This window comes from Labrus bergylta, chromosome 7, assembly GCF_963930695.1.
Source record: "Labrus bergylta chromosome 7, fLabBer1.1, whole genome shotgun sequence".
Taxonomy (NCBI): domain Eukaryota; kingdom Metazoa; phylum Chordata; class Actinopteri; order Labriformes; family Labridae; genus Labrus; species Labrus bergylta.
In genome coordinates this window covers 4,348,633-4,362,513 of record NC_089201.1, presented here as the reverse complement: position 1 = coordinate 4,362,513, position 13,881 = coordinate 4,348,633, and the positions used below count along the sequence as shown (strand labels likewise).

Below are 13,881 nucleotides of genomic sequence, written 5' to 3'. Positions count from 1 at the left end.
GCTCAGTTGGGTCAGATTGCTGATTCAGTCAGGTGCTTAATGCAAATACACACACGCCCACAATTATAGTTTTGAAGGTGCTGTATGTACAGAGTTCTTCCTTTTAGATGATCTGTTGTGGGACCAAGTGGCCAGTCTACAATCACTAGGCCAGTGGTTCTCAAATGGTGGGTCGGGACCCAAAAACTGGGTCGCAGAGCAGCTTTCTGTGGGTCGCGAATGTGTGTCTGGAAAATAAAATTGTGTCAAAAAGTCTTTGAAGCCCTTTTTAAACATGTTTGGTTTTTTCCATTTCCTTGTTCTGTCGCATGTTCTCTACCGTCTGAGGTCAGAAATCTGGGTCATGAAGGAGTTGGCGGTGGGTCCTGAGGCTCGACCAGTTGAGAACCACTGCACTAGGACATTTAATCAACACCATTCAAATGGAAAGATAGACATTGTACTTACATTTTAAGTTTGGACACATGACATCGGCTGAGGTCCTTTCAGTCGTATTGATGATGTCATGAAGGTCCGCCTGACCAAACCATGATGTCCCAGCCGGGCCACAGCTGACTGGCTCTCTGGTGCTGCGTATTTCTGCTTTGCATTCCTCTCATCTTTTGAAGCGCTGTCTGAGTAGAGTTTGAATTCATTAGTCTGTTAAAAAAGAAAAGAAAGGTATTTTAGAATAAAGAAAACGTATTATTCATATCATTTTGTATTATCTGTGCTTAGGACATGCTTGCAACAACTGATTGCCTCTGGTTACACGGTCCTGATTCCTCATAGCCCAGTGGACCCTGATGCCCACAGAGATCTAGTCTCGTCAGCCAGACCCACCAGTCCTCCTAGCCCACCCTGGCATTGGCACTGGCACAGCCAGGCGGACAATTATTATCTACCTCACTGCCCTTGCTAGCAAGCTGACGGGATGGGCAGCATTTTTCTGGCCGGAGTGTACAGTATCTGTCTGCCTGTGGAGGGTCAATGAGTGCATTCTGACCCGCCCCCTTCCCCATTAACATAGAGAAAATCAAAATTATGTAGAATATGTGAAAACCTGCAAATCTGCTTAGTCTAAAAACGGTTCTTTTCCCATTTTTTCATTGAGATCTAAAAAAAAAAGCAAAACTTTATAAACAGAACCAACTCATCACATGTATTCGTTGTTTTCACACACATACAAAACTACACAAATTTCACACAAATTTGATAACGAGCTGCATGTGTGAACGCAAACAGCTGATTTATTCACCCTAGCTTTCTCCTGCCAGTCTTTTAGTACATTTTCTCTGAATGTTGGGATGATCTGATGTAAGAACCAAGCAGGTAATATTCACAGAAGCCACCACAAGGAAGAGGGCGGGGTAGATGATTTTTATCATGCGATCAACTACTTTCATTTGATTATCATGCACAAAGCAAAGAGCATTCTTTTTTTTCTGCTTGCAAGTGTGTTCTTTGCTACTCATTCACTGAATACGTTTAATAAACTTAATCAAAACATGCTTCCTGTTTCCTTACAGGAAATACCTCCTGCTGTCAGGTGTATATGGAACAGCCAACTCAGGAAGACTCCACTAGCAGTCGTGAAATTTTCTAGAGATTTTCAGGAGTGAATGTGTGAAATAACGCTATAGACAGACATCTACACACTGTGGCAAAGTGTGCAGGAAACCCAACTTTAACTGACAGGGGCTGTGGTGAGTCATCCCAGGATCTTCTGACAATGTGGTCTCCTCTGAATCCCCCTCCTCCGCTCTGCACACCGTAGTTCACCCACCACCGTCACAATCTCCAATATTTTTTTTTATCATGAACAACACAAGTTTTTAACCATTCACCTGTTACGAATGACTGACCTGCGCGGATTATGTTGCACCCTCTTTAAAATCATCTACAGCTGCTTTCATTTTGATAAGCGCTGGCAACGCCACCGTATACTCCTATGACTCAACCAGAAGTGACAAACCTATCTGAGTCTGGCAGACGCAAAGCTCTTCCTTTAAAATGACTCAACTCTGACTTTATACAAGAACCATCATCTAAAAGCCAGCAACCTTTTTGCAGACCTTTGTGACTCAGAACGCGGTGCTGAGGATAGGGCAGGAGCAGGCGGTGTAGGCAACACTTTCCAGAGAACAATAAAGAGCCGATAATGACAGATAGGGCCTGTGACACAGATGGGTCAGGACTGTTTTAGATAGACGGTCTAAAATTGCAGAGTAGAGAGAGAGCTCTCTCTTGAAGGAACATTACTGGAAGTGAAGGATCAAAGAGGAAGACTTATGGACTTACATTATAGCCTACAGATGGTGCAAAGAGGTGTTTTGGTGTGGTGATGCAGACGGCTGTGTACAATAATTTATACTCTCTGTCATAAGTGGAAATGTTTTTTTTTAAATCTATTTCTGAAGGAGGTTTGTTGTTGTATATGAAACTATTAATAGCGCTAACGATGCAACCAATACTCTTGACTTCAACAAAAAGGAATGATGAAACATTTTTCAGATAAAAATAAACGTATCATCTGCATGTATAGCATCTTAATGTATCCAACCTTTTTGAGGCGGGTTACAAGTTGTCTTCTGAGAGATATAAGAACTGTGGTGAGGCGCGGGTGGCCTTGCCCTGACCCCCATTCATCTTTGTGAGATCCAGTAGGGTAATTTGTGTAGGGATGTTCAAAGGTATTGCAACCCACAAACATGAAACACACAGCGCAAACATATGAACACACAGAGGTCAAGAAACAGGCCACACAGCGTACACTAGCGCTAAGCGAATTCTGAAAACTGCAGCGCCTTCTCATGTATATTCATTCAAATTTCGATCAAACAATTGTGCTTTAAATTATTCTTTGATCACTCACTGGGTCCAACCCTCTGACAGAAACACACAGAGCAGGAAGAAAGGTGGAGAGAAAGAACAGGTGGAGCGACACATCTCTTCATAGACTTTACAAAAACACTTGTAACTTATAATTGTGTTACTTACTGTTCATGTTATTTTTAAGGATGTTCAGAGTTATGTTTAGTATACACGATCCAGCCCTGTAACTACTACGTAACAACAAGCTCAGCGTGTTGAGCTGCCTGTGAGTCACTTTAAGGTGCGTGCTGCAGGTATAGCATCTAAATGTAAACAATCAGCGGAACATCCGCACCGTTTAAAGCCCGTACATGTGTCCAAAGCATTGTGAGCACTGGGACTAGATGCTGCTGATAGCGGGTATAGACAATGATTTAAAATCTTTAACTGAAGTCTGTAACCTCGAGTGTCATGCCGTGGAAGCTGTGATGGCAGCAGTGTTGCCTGTGGCCTGTCAGTTTTAACATGCACAGTGGTCACTTCTTGAACCACTGATGTCGATCATGTCTGATCAGCATACTTTTATTGCAGACTAGGAATGGAGTTTAGGATTGCATCAAACAACACAAAAGTGGCAACATGACATGCTTTAGGTCACATGACTGACATTGCAAGTCGTGTTATGTGAATACTTTGAATGTGCACATGGCAATGGTGATAAAATGATACTGTCTGCCCTAGCTTACACACCCATCCATCTTTGAATCCCTCCACCTTTTAGGTTAATTCTAGTTACAGAAACATGGTGAAAGTAAGAGGCGGACAGAGAGATGACAGAGTGTTCAGTTCTGTTTTGTCCTCTTGATCAGCTGACGAGCCACTGCCGTTAAGAAGTGTATTTTTAAGTATAGTGGGAACAACTGTTGCTCATTCTGTCTGTTCATTGGTCCAGCTCAGGGTAGGAAACCGTATATGATTTTCGATGGGGAATTGCAGGACAAACGTGAAAAAATAGGAAGTAAATGTATCATGTCCCAAATACTTATATATATATAAATATATATATAATTCATTATACTGTTACAGCAGTATGTCAACCAGAAAACATGCAGAGAATACAACTGCACTAACGCTGTGTGGGTTTGTAAATGTCTCAAATTCATGAAGATATAACACCCTTGATAACCCTTCCTGTCTCCATCTACAATCTTTCAGAGCCTAAACTTCAAAGCTTGGAACAGTGCCGCTCTCTCAAAGTCCAAATGATCACTTGTCTCAAGTTTGGACGGGATCCTAGAAGTTTTTGACATCGATGTCAAGGAGACAGGCAGGCTCATTCAGACAAACTCGCTCCTTCCTGGCATGGCTCTCTTGTTCTCACAAGATCCAATACATTCATAACCAAACTGTGGTCAACAGCACTAGAAGAGGATCAGGGAAGTAAACAGCCTGGTATTAACATGCAGCGCAACAAAAGGTTTTCTTCTCCGATTGGTCAATTGATATATTCCTTTAGATCATTAATTTTTACCGGTAACAGAACAACAAACAAATAAATGTTTTTTTCCATTGTAAGCAGTTAAAGGCATGCAGGCTCCAGTCTTGACAACCATATGATAAGGGTTGTAGGAAGGAGAGTTTTCTTCCCCATCTGTCCTCCTCACTTTCATGTACACACCGAGTCTTCTTCTTGTTTCTCTTTGTCCCTGGGGCTTATATACGCCCCATTATCTGTCACTCTCATTGCTTCAACTCTGCCTCTCACTGGCCCCTGGCACCATCTTGAATATTCATAACTGCCCTCTGATGAGCATGCTAAATGGGTGTCAAGATGATTTGGCCATATGACAGAACTGGATTGTCTTTGATAAGCCCCGACTAGAGCCAGAACAAGGCAGCAAGGAGGAAAAGAGCGACAGAGAGAAAAGGGACATTGACCCCAGAGGGTTTATGTTGAACCAGTCAGAACCCAGGAGCAGGACTGTTGGAGCCATGACTGGGCAGCAATGGAGAGGTCAGTAGGGGGGGGGACCCCTGTAGTGGCCCCAGGGGTGAAAGTCATTGTCACTAGGCTTTAATGGGTCCCAAAATTCCTCAACTGACCAAAACCTGTGAACGATTGAGAAACGAAAGACATTTGTGATTCAAATAAGGCCTCTGGGGACTCCACCACGAGGTCTGCAGTTGGAAAAGCTTCTCAGAGGAAACCAACACTCTCTCATACCCACAAGGATAAGCCAACCTAGTCCCCTTTTAGCTACAAATTCACATTTTCATATTTTTACATCACAAAACTGTGGGATTTGGCTTGGTCGACTTCAACTTGGGGACAAAGGCAGCTTCTATTGGAAAAATTATTTCATTTATTTGGCCACATGGCAAAGAGACTAATCATGAGGAAAGGAAGAAGCATTTACATGATTTGGTGTTTGTTTTGAAAAGGGCATCCTTTGAGTGTTCTTTCTGAGCCAAGAAATGTTTGTTCAGGATCACAAACAGCATTAGAGCTCATTTGTCAGGAACCTGCATGAGCTTCTCTACAACCACAGGGAGAAAGGCCAGTGTGTAATCTCAGGAGGGAATAATTTCCCTCTCTTCCCTTGTTTATTTATTATACCACTCGTAATAGTTTGGCACAAGCTTTACAAGCCACCTCCGAGCTTGACAGCAGCAATAATAGCAAACAGAGATTTCTTTATTTGATAGTCCCTTTTGAGCACTCCAATTTTCCTACGGGCAATTCAGACAAAAGCCAGGATAGAGCTTGTATATGTTCGCACTGTACCGTGTGTGTGGCAACAGATGTCCCATACCAAATGGAACCATTTCTACCTCAATAGACAATGTGTTTACATTTTAGGAAGTCCTCAGAGACAACATGTCAACAAGACGAACCATTAAAACTGTGTTCTAGCCTCTGTTGTGCAGAGACAGATACTAAATGTGGAACACAATGACACGTTTGATCATAGCCCTCATAAACAATTCTCACACATGCACTCCTGAACTTTTCTAGAACGTTTCAGGGAGGCTGCCCCTGAAGTCTTCTTGAGTTGGTTGTTCACACGCACTTCACAGCAGGAGACTGTCGCTGTTGGACAGGAGGTCTCGGACTCGGAAATAGCAGAGGAAGCAACAGAATCTTCTGCTATGCTGCTTGCATTTCAACATTTTTGCTGTATCAACAAAGGAGCAGAAAACATTTTGAAGCAGTTGCATTACATGCAACCGGACGCATGCAGGTTGCAGAGTATAAACATCACCACCCCCTCCTGCTTGCTTGCAAAGAATTTACCTGAATATTCCCACCTAATCTGGCCTCTCACAGCATATTAACTAGGGAGCCCCCCAATGAAACATTTTGGTTGAAGTCGAAGAGAAAAATGAATCCGTTTGCACCACATATGCAGCTCACCCCAGAAATGTCCAAAAGCTTTCTGGAGTTTTGTGCATGTGTGAAAGCACTAATGTACACACATGTGAAGGAATCATAAATGCTTAGACGGCCGGTAGTTAGAGCAGTCAGACTTTGAGGACTGAGTTGTTTTACTCCTCGTTGCCACAACATCACCATGCCTTGGAAGCGGTGAAGGGCTGGCACTGCAGACTTTTCTTTTCCTATATCAGCCCTAAAAACGCACCTTCCCTCACTTTCCTGTAACACTGAAAACCCTGCAGCCTGGATGGTAGAAAAAGACCACTAGACATTATCAGGCCACCCTATTCCAAAATCTGGTATTGGTGCCGAACATTTACCAGTCACAGCTAAACATGTGCATGCACACCCACACAAGACAGAAACCTTAGAAGAAATCGCAAAACCTGCTCGCTAATCTTTACTAAATCGGTCCCCCCATTTGGCTTTATCTGTCTTTTGTTATCAGTGCTGGGACTAGAGAATGGCAGGGGGTCACAAGGGTAAGACTTCTTTTCCAGCATCTGCTTTAACAGAGAGAGAGGGGCTGGAGAGGAGGGCTACACAGACCAAGGGGCCTCCCCTTACTCAACTCCTCAACCCTCCAAACCCCAGCCCCCCAACTCTGATATTTTTGGAAGTCTTTTTTCCTTTATTCCTTCTTTTTTCCCCTTTCCCTTTCCTCTAAAACCCAAATAAAGTGTGTGATGGATGAGTGAGCAGAGGCAACACCTCCCCCATCAATCTAGAGCCAGGCTCAGTTTAGGGAGGAGGAGAAGGCCGTCCCTTCACAGGCCTCCAGAGGATCCAAAAGTATGCCCCCCATGTCTCTCTCGCACACACCCACTGGACACACACATGGAAACATTTCCATCTTTTCATGCACATGCAGCCTCCACAAATAAAAAAACAAATGTAAATGCAGGTGAATTTGAATTACAGTTAAAGGTATGAAGATGGAAAAGCACGCTCAATATCAGACCTTGGCACCTACTTCATGCTTCACTACGAGTAAGATTTAGCAAACACTGTATAGTCCCAATATCAGCCATGAGTCTGCAGACCCCCTATGTTCACAGAGGGCCTGATTTCAAACCAAACAATGTAAACTTGCCATAACCCAGACAGGAAGAGAACAAATGGAGGAAAAAAAAGAGAGACTGAATGCAGAAGAGAGACCGGGGGGGGGGGGGTAAAGAAAAGATTTTGGAGAAAGGAGACACCAAATGGTCCTAGTTAGTGGCTGCTGAGCACAGAGAGATCTGAACAACACAGTCGCTCTCCCTCTCTGAGAGCACCACCAGCACAGAGAGTGAATTCCAAGAGAGTGTCGTCACCAGGAGCAGGCAAAAGGCAGGGAAGTGGTTTTAGAAGAAAAAAGAAAAACCTTGGTTTTAAGCCTCTGGCTGAGTTTGTGGGTGGTTTGGTGGATGGTGTTGTATATATTCACTCTATATATACTGTGTATGAGTGTGTCTGGGCAAATGGGTACGAACAAAGTTGGCAGACAGGTAGGTGGGTGATGGGGGGTTAATTGCAAGGGAGTTACCTTGTTCTTTCAATGGTCAAAGGTTACAGCATTACATTATGCGTTAGGATCCAAACACATGCATAATCAACTACAGATGTTCACTGAAAATACCCGGACAGCACGTCAGTGCCAAAAGTGAACTGATGACAACCTACTGACAGCTGACAGATGGATCACTACTATGAGAACATCTCTGTAGTGTATATATATACAACACCAGGTTACTGTATTTTTACAGGTGAGCCTCTACAGTTTTACAGTATTTGTAAAACTGTTATTTTTAAACAATAAAAATGTAAATTTAATGCCAATTTAAACCACAGACTGTAAATATTAATGGATGAAGCCTGAGTGACATCACCCATCTGTTCCTGCAGGGGGCTCTGGAGGCTCATCGGCAGCCATCGCCATGATGGAAATGCCGTCACCGCCTAACTTTCAGTCAACCTAACGACAGGCTGAGAGCTGCAGCTGAGGCAGGTTTTGAGCCTCTTGACGAACCGTTACATCGAGCCCCAAGTCATACAACACTGTAACTCTGACAATGATGCTTTAAACAGGAAACATTAAAACAGGAGCTAGAATGCTTGCTTGTCGTATCTAATGGCTCACCATAGAAAGATGCACCAGCAAACAACATCTCTGTGTAAATAATACACAGGGATCTATGACACTGAACCCATCACTTATAGATTAGGAAGATGTGTTTATCCAAGCTGTGAACGACTCGACGTAACAGAAGAGGGGAAGATAATGTGAGCTGTATGCTTTCAGTTACAGCTTTCAGTTTTCAGGAGGGAAGAGACGCAAGTTTGAATCAAGCTTTGAGCTACAGCACCCAAAAAATATCACATTCTCCAAAGACACAGCACTATGCAGTGTCTTTGGAGAATACAACAACTTAAGAGTCACCTGCAGAGTCAGACCAGAGTTAGCAAGGTAACTTCAGGGTTTAACACAGAAGCTATTAGGGATCTTTTACTGTACAAACAACCTCTGGGTTTCAAGTACTATGAAGGTGGTTTACTTCTTGCCTGGGTAGATCACCATGGTCACTTAAGATGAACACTTAAACTACTCCAGAATGGGTTCAGTTTGGGGTTAGAGCTAAACCTGTACGATACACAATGTACAGACCAATCAGGTGTCTTGATTTTGAAGGTCTCTGAGCTGATTTTGAGAGGGGCAGAGGGGGAGAGACCTACAGACACTTTGTCTTTACCTTATCATTTTTCTAATATGATGTTTGATAGTAAAATAGATTTTAAATGCTTTACAGTTATCATGACAAAAGCGACTAACTGACGAGACTAATCAAAGCAGTAAAGTTATAAAATTAAGTTAACTTCCTGCTTTTAGATACGTTTTCAAATACATTTTTACAAAAGGCACATACCGAAATCACACAGCTGCAGCGATGAATGCAAGAAGAACTGGGAGAAAAAACTATCCCTGAGTGCGAATGTGCAAATCATGGCTCATAATATCACTTAATCATCAAAAGTGCACAATAGATCTGAAAGTAGTGACTCCCGTGTCGTCCTTTAAATGAACCATCTGCATGTGTCTGACAGTTTAAGATGTTATAATTCAGCTGCAGCTCCGACAGCCTGCAGTACATGCTTAACTCGTACATCATAGTTTGCCCAGAGTTTGTGAAATATGTGTCTTTTATGCCCACACACTCGTTGAAATTCTGGGTTTACTTATCGGGTTGCTATCAAGTCTGTGCGACCGTTTAGCGTGATCTCCTTGGTTAGGGTTAGTGAAGCCAGATATCCAGAAGACACCCTGGGTAAGTTGAACACGCCTCGTAGTACAGGCCTCTGCTCTGGTTATATCCCTAAGAAAAGTTGTTGCTATGATTCAATTCAGTCATATCGGACATCAGTGCAGTTTGGGAGCTAGTATGTGTGCAGCAGGTGCACAGAACCAGATGGCAATCTGTGACTCAGGGTTCATTTTCCTTAAGCACAGCCTGAATATTGTGGTGACTCATATTCAGCCAAGCCAGATCCATCAGACTCCAGACAGTTTGATGCTGCGACAGAAAACCTGTGTCGTCGTTGATGTCATTTTTGTTTTTTGGGTCAGCTAAAGGCTTCCTGTATTTTGAACATATTGTTTAGTGTTTGTTTGTTAAGGAACCTGACCCCCAGGAAGAGTCAGTAGAAATCTTCAGACTCCCTATGTTTGACTGAAAAAAGTATGTTTTCTAGATGACAGTCAAACTTTAGGATAAAAGGCAAACTGAGACACGGCAGATCTAAAAATACTGGTTATCACAAGCAGTCGAGGAGTGGAGCTAAACATAGCAGCGGACTTCTGACACAGTGAGAGAGCGAGAGATGGATAGATAGAGATGGAGAAATAGAGTGAGAGAGATAGCCTAACTAACAGCTGTGAACATTTTCCATTTGAAGTGAAACATTCCTGTGTGCTCACGGCCCTGCACACTCCAGCGGGCTTCCTCTCAGCTCCATGTGGTATTTGTCCCCAGCTAAGATCCAGAGAGTGGGAGAGAGAGCTGCAAACTTTCCCAAGGATACCATCCAGCCACATGCCACTCTCTTCCTCCCTCACAGCAGAACAGCCCAGCTTTCCTCTCTTCCCCATCTCCTCTTACACTCCCTCTCTCCTCTACTGTCCCCTTACCCCCCATCCAGGAATAATCAGGACATCATTTTCATAAAGGGTTTGCTTACAAATGGAAAATCAATGGAGATCTTACAGTTTCATAAGTAAGCAACAGGCAAACAGAAGTTCACAGTCACACATTTTGACAGCAGTTGAATGGATTGCCATGACGATTGGTGCACACCATCAGGTTGCCCTCAGGTGTAATAGGAAACACTTTGTCAATCACTAAACTTTTAAACTGTTGGAATTTTTTGTAACAATGTTGAAAAACTCAATTTGAACATAAATCTCAACACCACTATTCACCAGCACTACCACACAGAGACGCTCATGGTGTGATAGATCTGTTTTGATATATTTCAAACGTGATCAAACTCTCATCACAGTTTCCACCAGACAGAGTGAAATCCATTTAAATATTTGTGCGATTGTGGTGGTGCGAGAAGCTTAGTATTGACGTGCTAATGTTTGTTGTTGCCTAGTTGTATTGCAAATAAATGGACAACACGGGTTATGTATGAGCATTTCTTCTCATGGAAGAGCAGAATTCGATTAAACTGGATAGTGAGTGAGCTAGCATGCTAACTGTAAGAATGCTAACCATATTTGTCCCTGCTGTCTTAAGGCCCTGACACACCAAGGAGATTGTCGCCCGTCGTTGAGCGATCTTCACTCTTGTTTTTGAAGTGTGTCCGGTACCGTCGCTACCCGTCAGCGCCCATCAGCCTTTTTTTGGCTGGAGCCCATCCCAGCTGTTATTGGGCAAGAGGCCTGGGGAAACCCTGGACTAGTTGCCAAGCAGACAAGCAGCTGCACAAACATTCTACCTGAAATTTGATTGTTTTAAATATAAATATCTCTAATAATATCAAATTTAATATCTAATACCTCTGATTTCATTTCACATACAAGGATGAGACAGAGCACACATTTCTAGCCTGATCTTCTCTCTTGAGCCACTTTCACACATGCATTGCAATGTACTCCTGAAAATTACCGACACTGCCCAAGAGGAGCGCATGTGAACTGAACCGTTCAACCGAGTTCATGTGGACTTTTTCCTGCCAGGCACCGACTAAATTTGTTGACAGTCAGAGACAATGCACAAACACAGCAGGTTGGACGGCTGTAGCCTACTGGTTGGAATCCTACCTGTGGCTCCTTTCCTGCATGTCATTCCCCACCCTCTCTCTCTCTTCGATTTCTGACTATTAAATGTCCTGTCCCTCCAATGAAGGCATAAAAAGCCCCACAATAAAGGTCTTTAAAAAAAACAACAACACAGCAGATAACATTGACTGCGAGCGATGGCAGGGTGATCATATCGTTCAGTTTCTCTGCTTTATACTATTCATGGCTTGCTTCAGTTGTCCATATTATGTTTTGTACTATTGTGTGTGTATTTTACAAACGTTCTTAAACATATTTTAGAGATATAAATCCAGAAAGAGTCCCCATTCTGGAAAACTCCTCTTCCTATACCTACTCTTTAACATAAATCAAACTGAGTATTACAAGTGTGATGGCCCTCCAGCCAGCAGGGCCTTCTCTTGTGTTTTCCCCTCTCTGTCTTTGTGTGCGTCTTCCTGCAGTTCACTAGCAGTGGGTATTCTCTCAGGTGGACGCAAGATCCAAGAGTCAACCCATGCAATCTCTCCTTCACCTTCCTTCCTCAACTTGTCGCTCCTCATGCTTTTGTTTAGTTTTTTTATTTGGTCAGTTCATTTCATTTCACAACATACACTGCGTATTATACACTCACCCAACAGCCGGCACACTGATTAACTGATTAACACACCTCACAGTGCAGTTGAAAATTGAGCTAAGACACAAGTTGTAAGAGTGCATCTGAAACAGACGATCTTTCACTGTGAGGTACTCGTGTGAAAAGTTATTCCTGAAAAGGTTTGGGCCTGAACTTATATGAAATCATCTTGAAAATGTCAGGGTTTAGTCTCCTCTTGGCTTGAACTACTCTTTGCTGATGTCTTCCTCACTTAAATACTGTCAGTTCTCGTTCTGTATCGTCAGTGATCTGTGTTTGTCCTTGCAGGATAACTATTACTTGCATGCTCCCACTTCCTTGGCTTGTGTCCAAATGCACAATAAGAACTCTGGAACTCTTTCTCCTCTTTCTAATTGCCAAATCTCGTGCACTCACAACTGTAACCGTCATGAAGTGTGTGTTTGTTTCTGGCCCCTGGATCTGGTTTGTACTTGTGTGTCCTCAGGATCTTTTGGGTCTCCAGTTGTGTGCGTAACCTGATGCTTCGGCTCCAGCCAGTTGCTGCAGATGGTAGAGAGCACAAAAGCTGAGCACAAGAGGGGAGCGAGGAGGAAGTGTTGTTATCACCAGCTGGCTCAGTGGCTCAGCCGGCGCAGGCAGTAAGACAAGTACAGCAACAGGAACGCGTGGGTGTGCATGTAGGCTGTACTGAGGCCCCTGTAGTCTGAGAGGGCAAACATAAGGAGTGTGTCCGAGAGTGTACATGTACGTTGTTTCTAGGTGCAGTGTGTGTATCCCTGTTTGTGTGTCTTTTAGGCATGATTGTGTGTGGCCTTTAATGCACCTCAACGCAGTGGGCCCACACATGACGCACTTCTAGCCCAGAGCATTTTCTGTGACCTTCATCTTGTTTGTTTGTGCAGCCTTCTGAGCGGACGCTGAGAAGCTTATGCTTGTTGCTGTGTTGTTTTAGTCCTGATTACCCAGCGATTAATGTCTAAATGTTACAGCAATTTGAAAACATCTGAGATAAGTCAATACCGCAGGAAATATCAACAGAAAAAAAAAGAAATCAACTCTCCTCAGGCAGTCTGTTCTGACTCAGGACAACTACTGGAGTTTTTGCAAACTGATGATAAGATGAGCAGACAGACTCCAGTCAGCAGGGGATCATCCTGATTTGAACCCCTGTAAGTTTGGATGCTTTACATTAGCGCCCGTCTGTGCTGATGCCGCTCAGTCTCTGAGGGATTCAGACTTAAAGAAGCTAGGGCCTCTGACAGTTGGGAGGATGCAGCCATGAGATCTTGCTTACCAGTAAAGCTAAAACAAGAACACGTTTCCCGTAACATATATCAAATCCCCTCCCATTTTTAGCATTTGTGTGTGTGTGTGTGTGTGTGTGTATGTGTGTTTCTGTGTGTGTGGTGAGTGTCTTTGTGTGGCCTTGTGGTGTTACTGAGTTCACATACTCACACGTCTGCCTGGGAAATTTCTCTAACATACTGCATATACTTCTGAAGATGAAACAGAAAGTTACTTTTAAACTTATCACTGCAAATATTCAAAGTCTGTTTACAGTTTAGGGTTAGCTTGGACTCCACGACACGACTGTAAAGATATGACAACACATCATTTTCCAAGTGCTTTCTTTCCAAGCAGCCTCTTCTCTTTCCACATAAATCTTTCCGTATTTACATCTCGATTTATAAAAAGTCCAAGGCCGACATTCCCTCTCTCTCATCATGTCATCCCACCCTTTCCTAAAAACGGGTT

At 43.2% G+C, this 13,881-nt stretch overlaps 1 protein-coding gene across 1 annotated transcript in view; it reads right to left on the bottom strand.

The window, feature by feature from the left end:
• Window positions 1-13,881, bottom strand: part of ccnd2a (cyclin D2, a) — a 185,828-nt gene that overhangs the window by 112,529 nt on the left and 59,418 nt on the right. Inside the window, exon 2 of the mRNA XM_065956528.1 lies at window positions 448-639. Coding sequence (XP_065812600.1) covers window positions 448-449 — 2 coding nt within the window. The 5' untranslated portion in view covers window positions 450-639. The remainder of the gene's footprint in view (window positions 1-447; window positions 640-13,881) is intronic.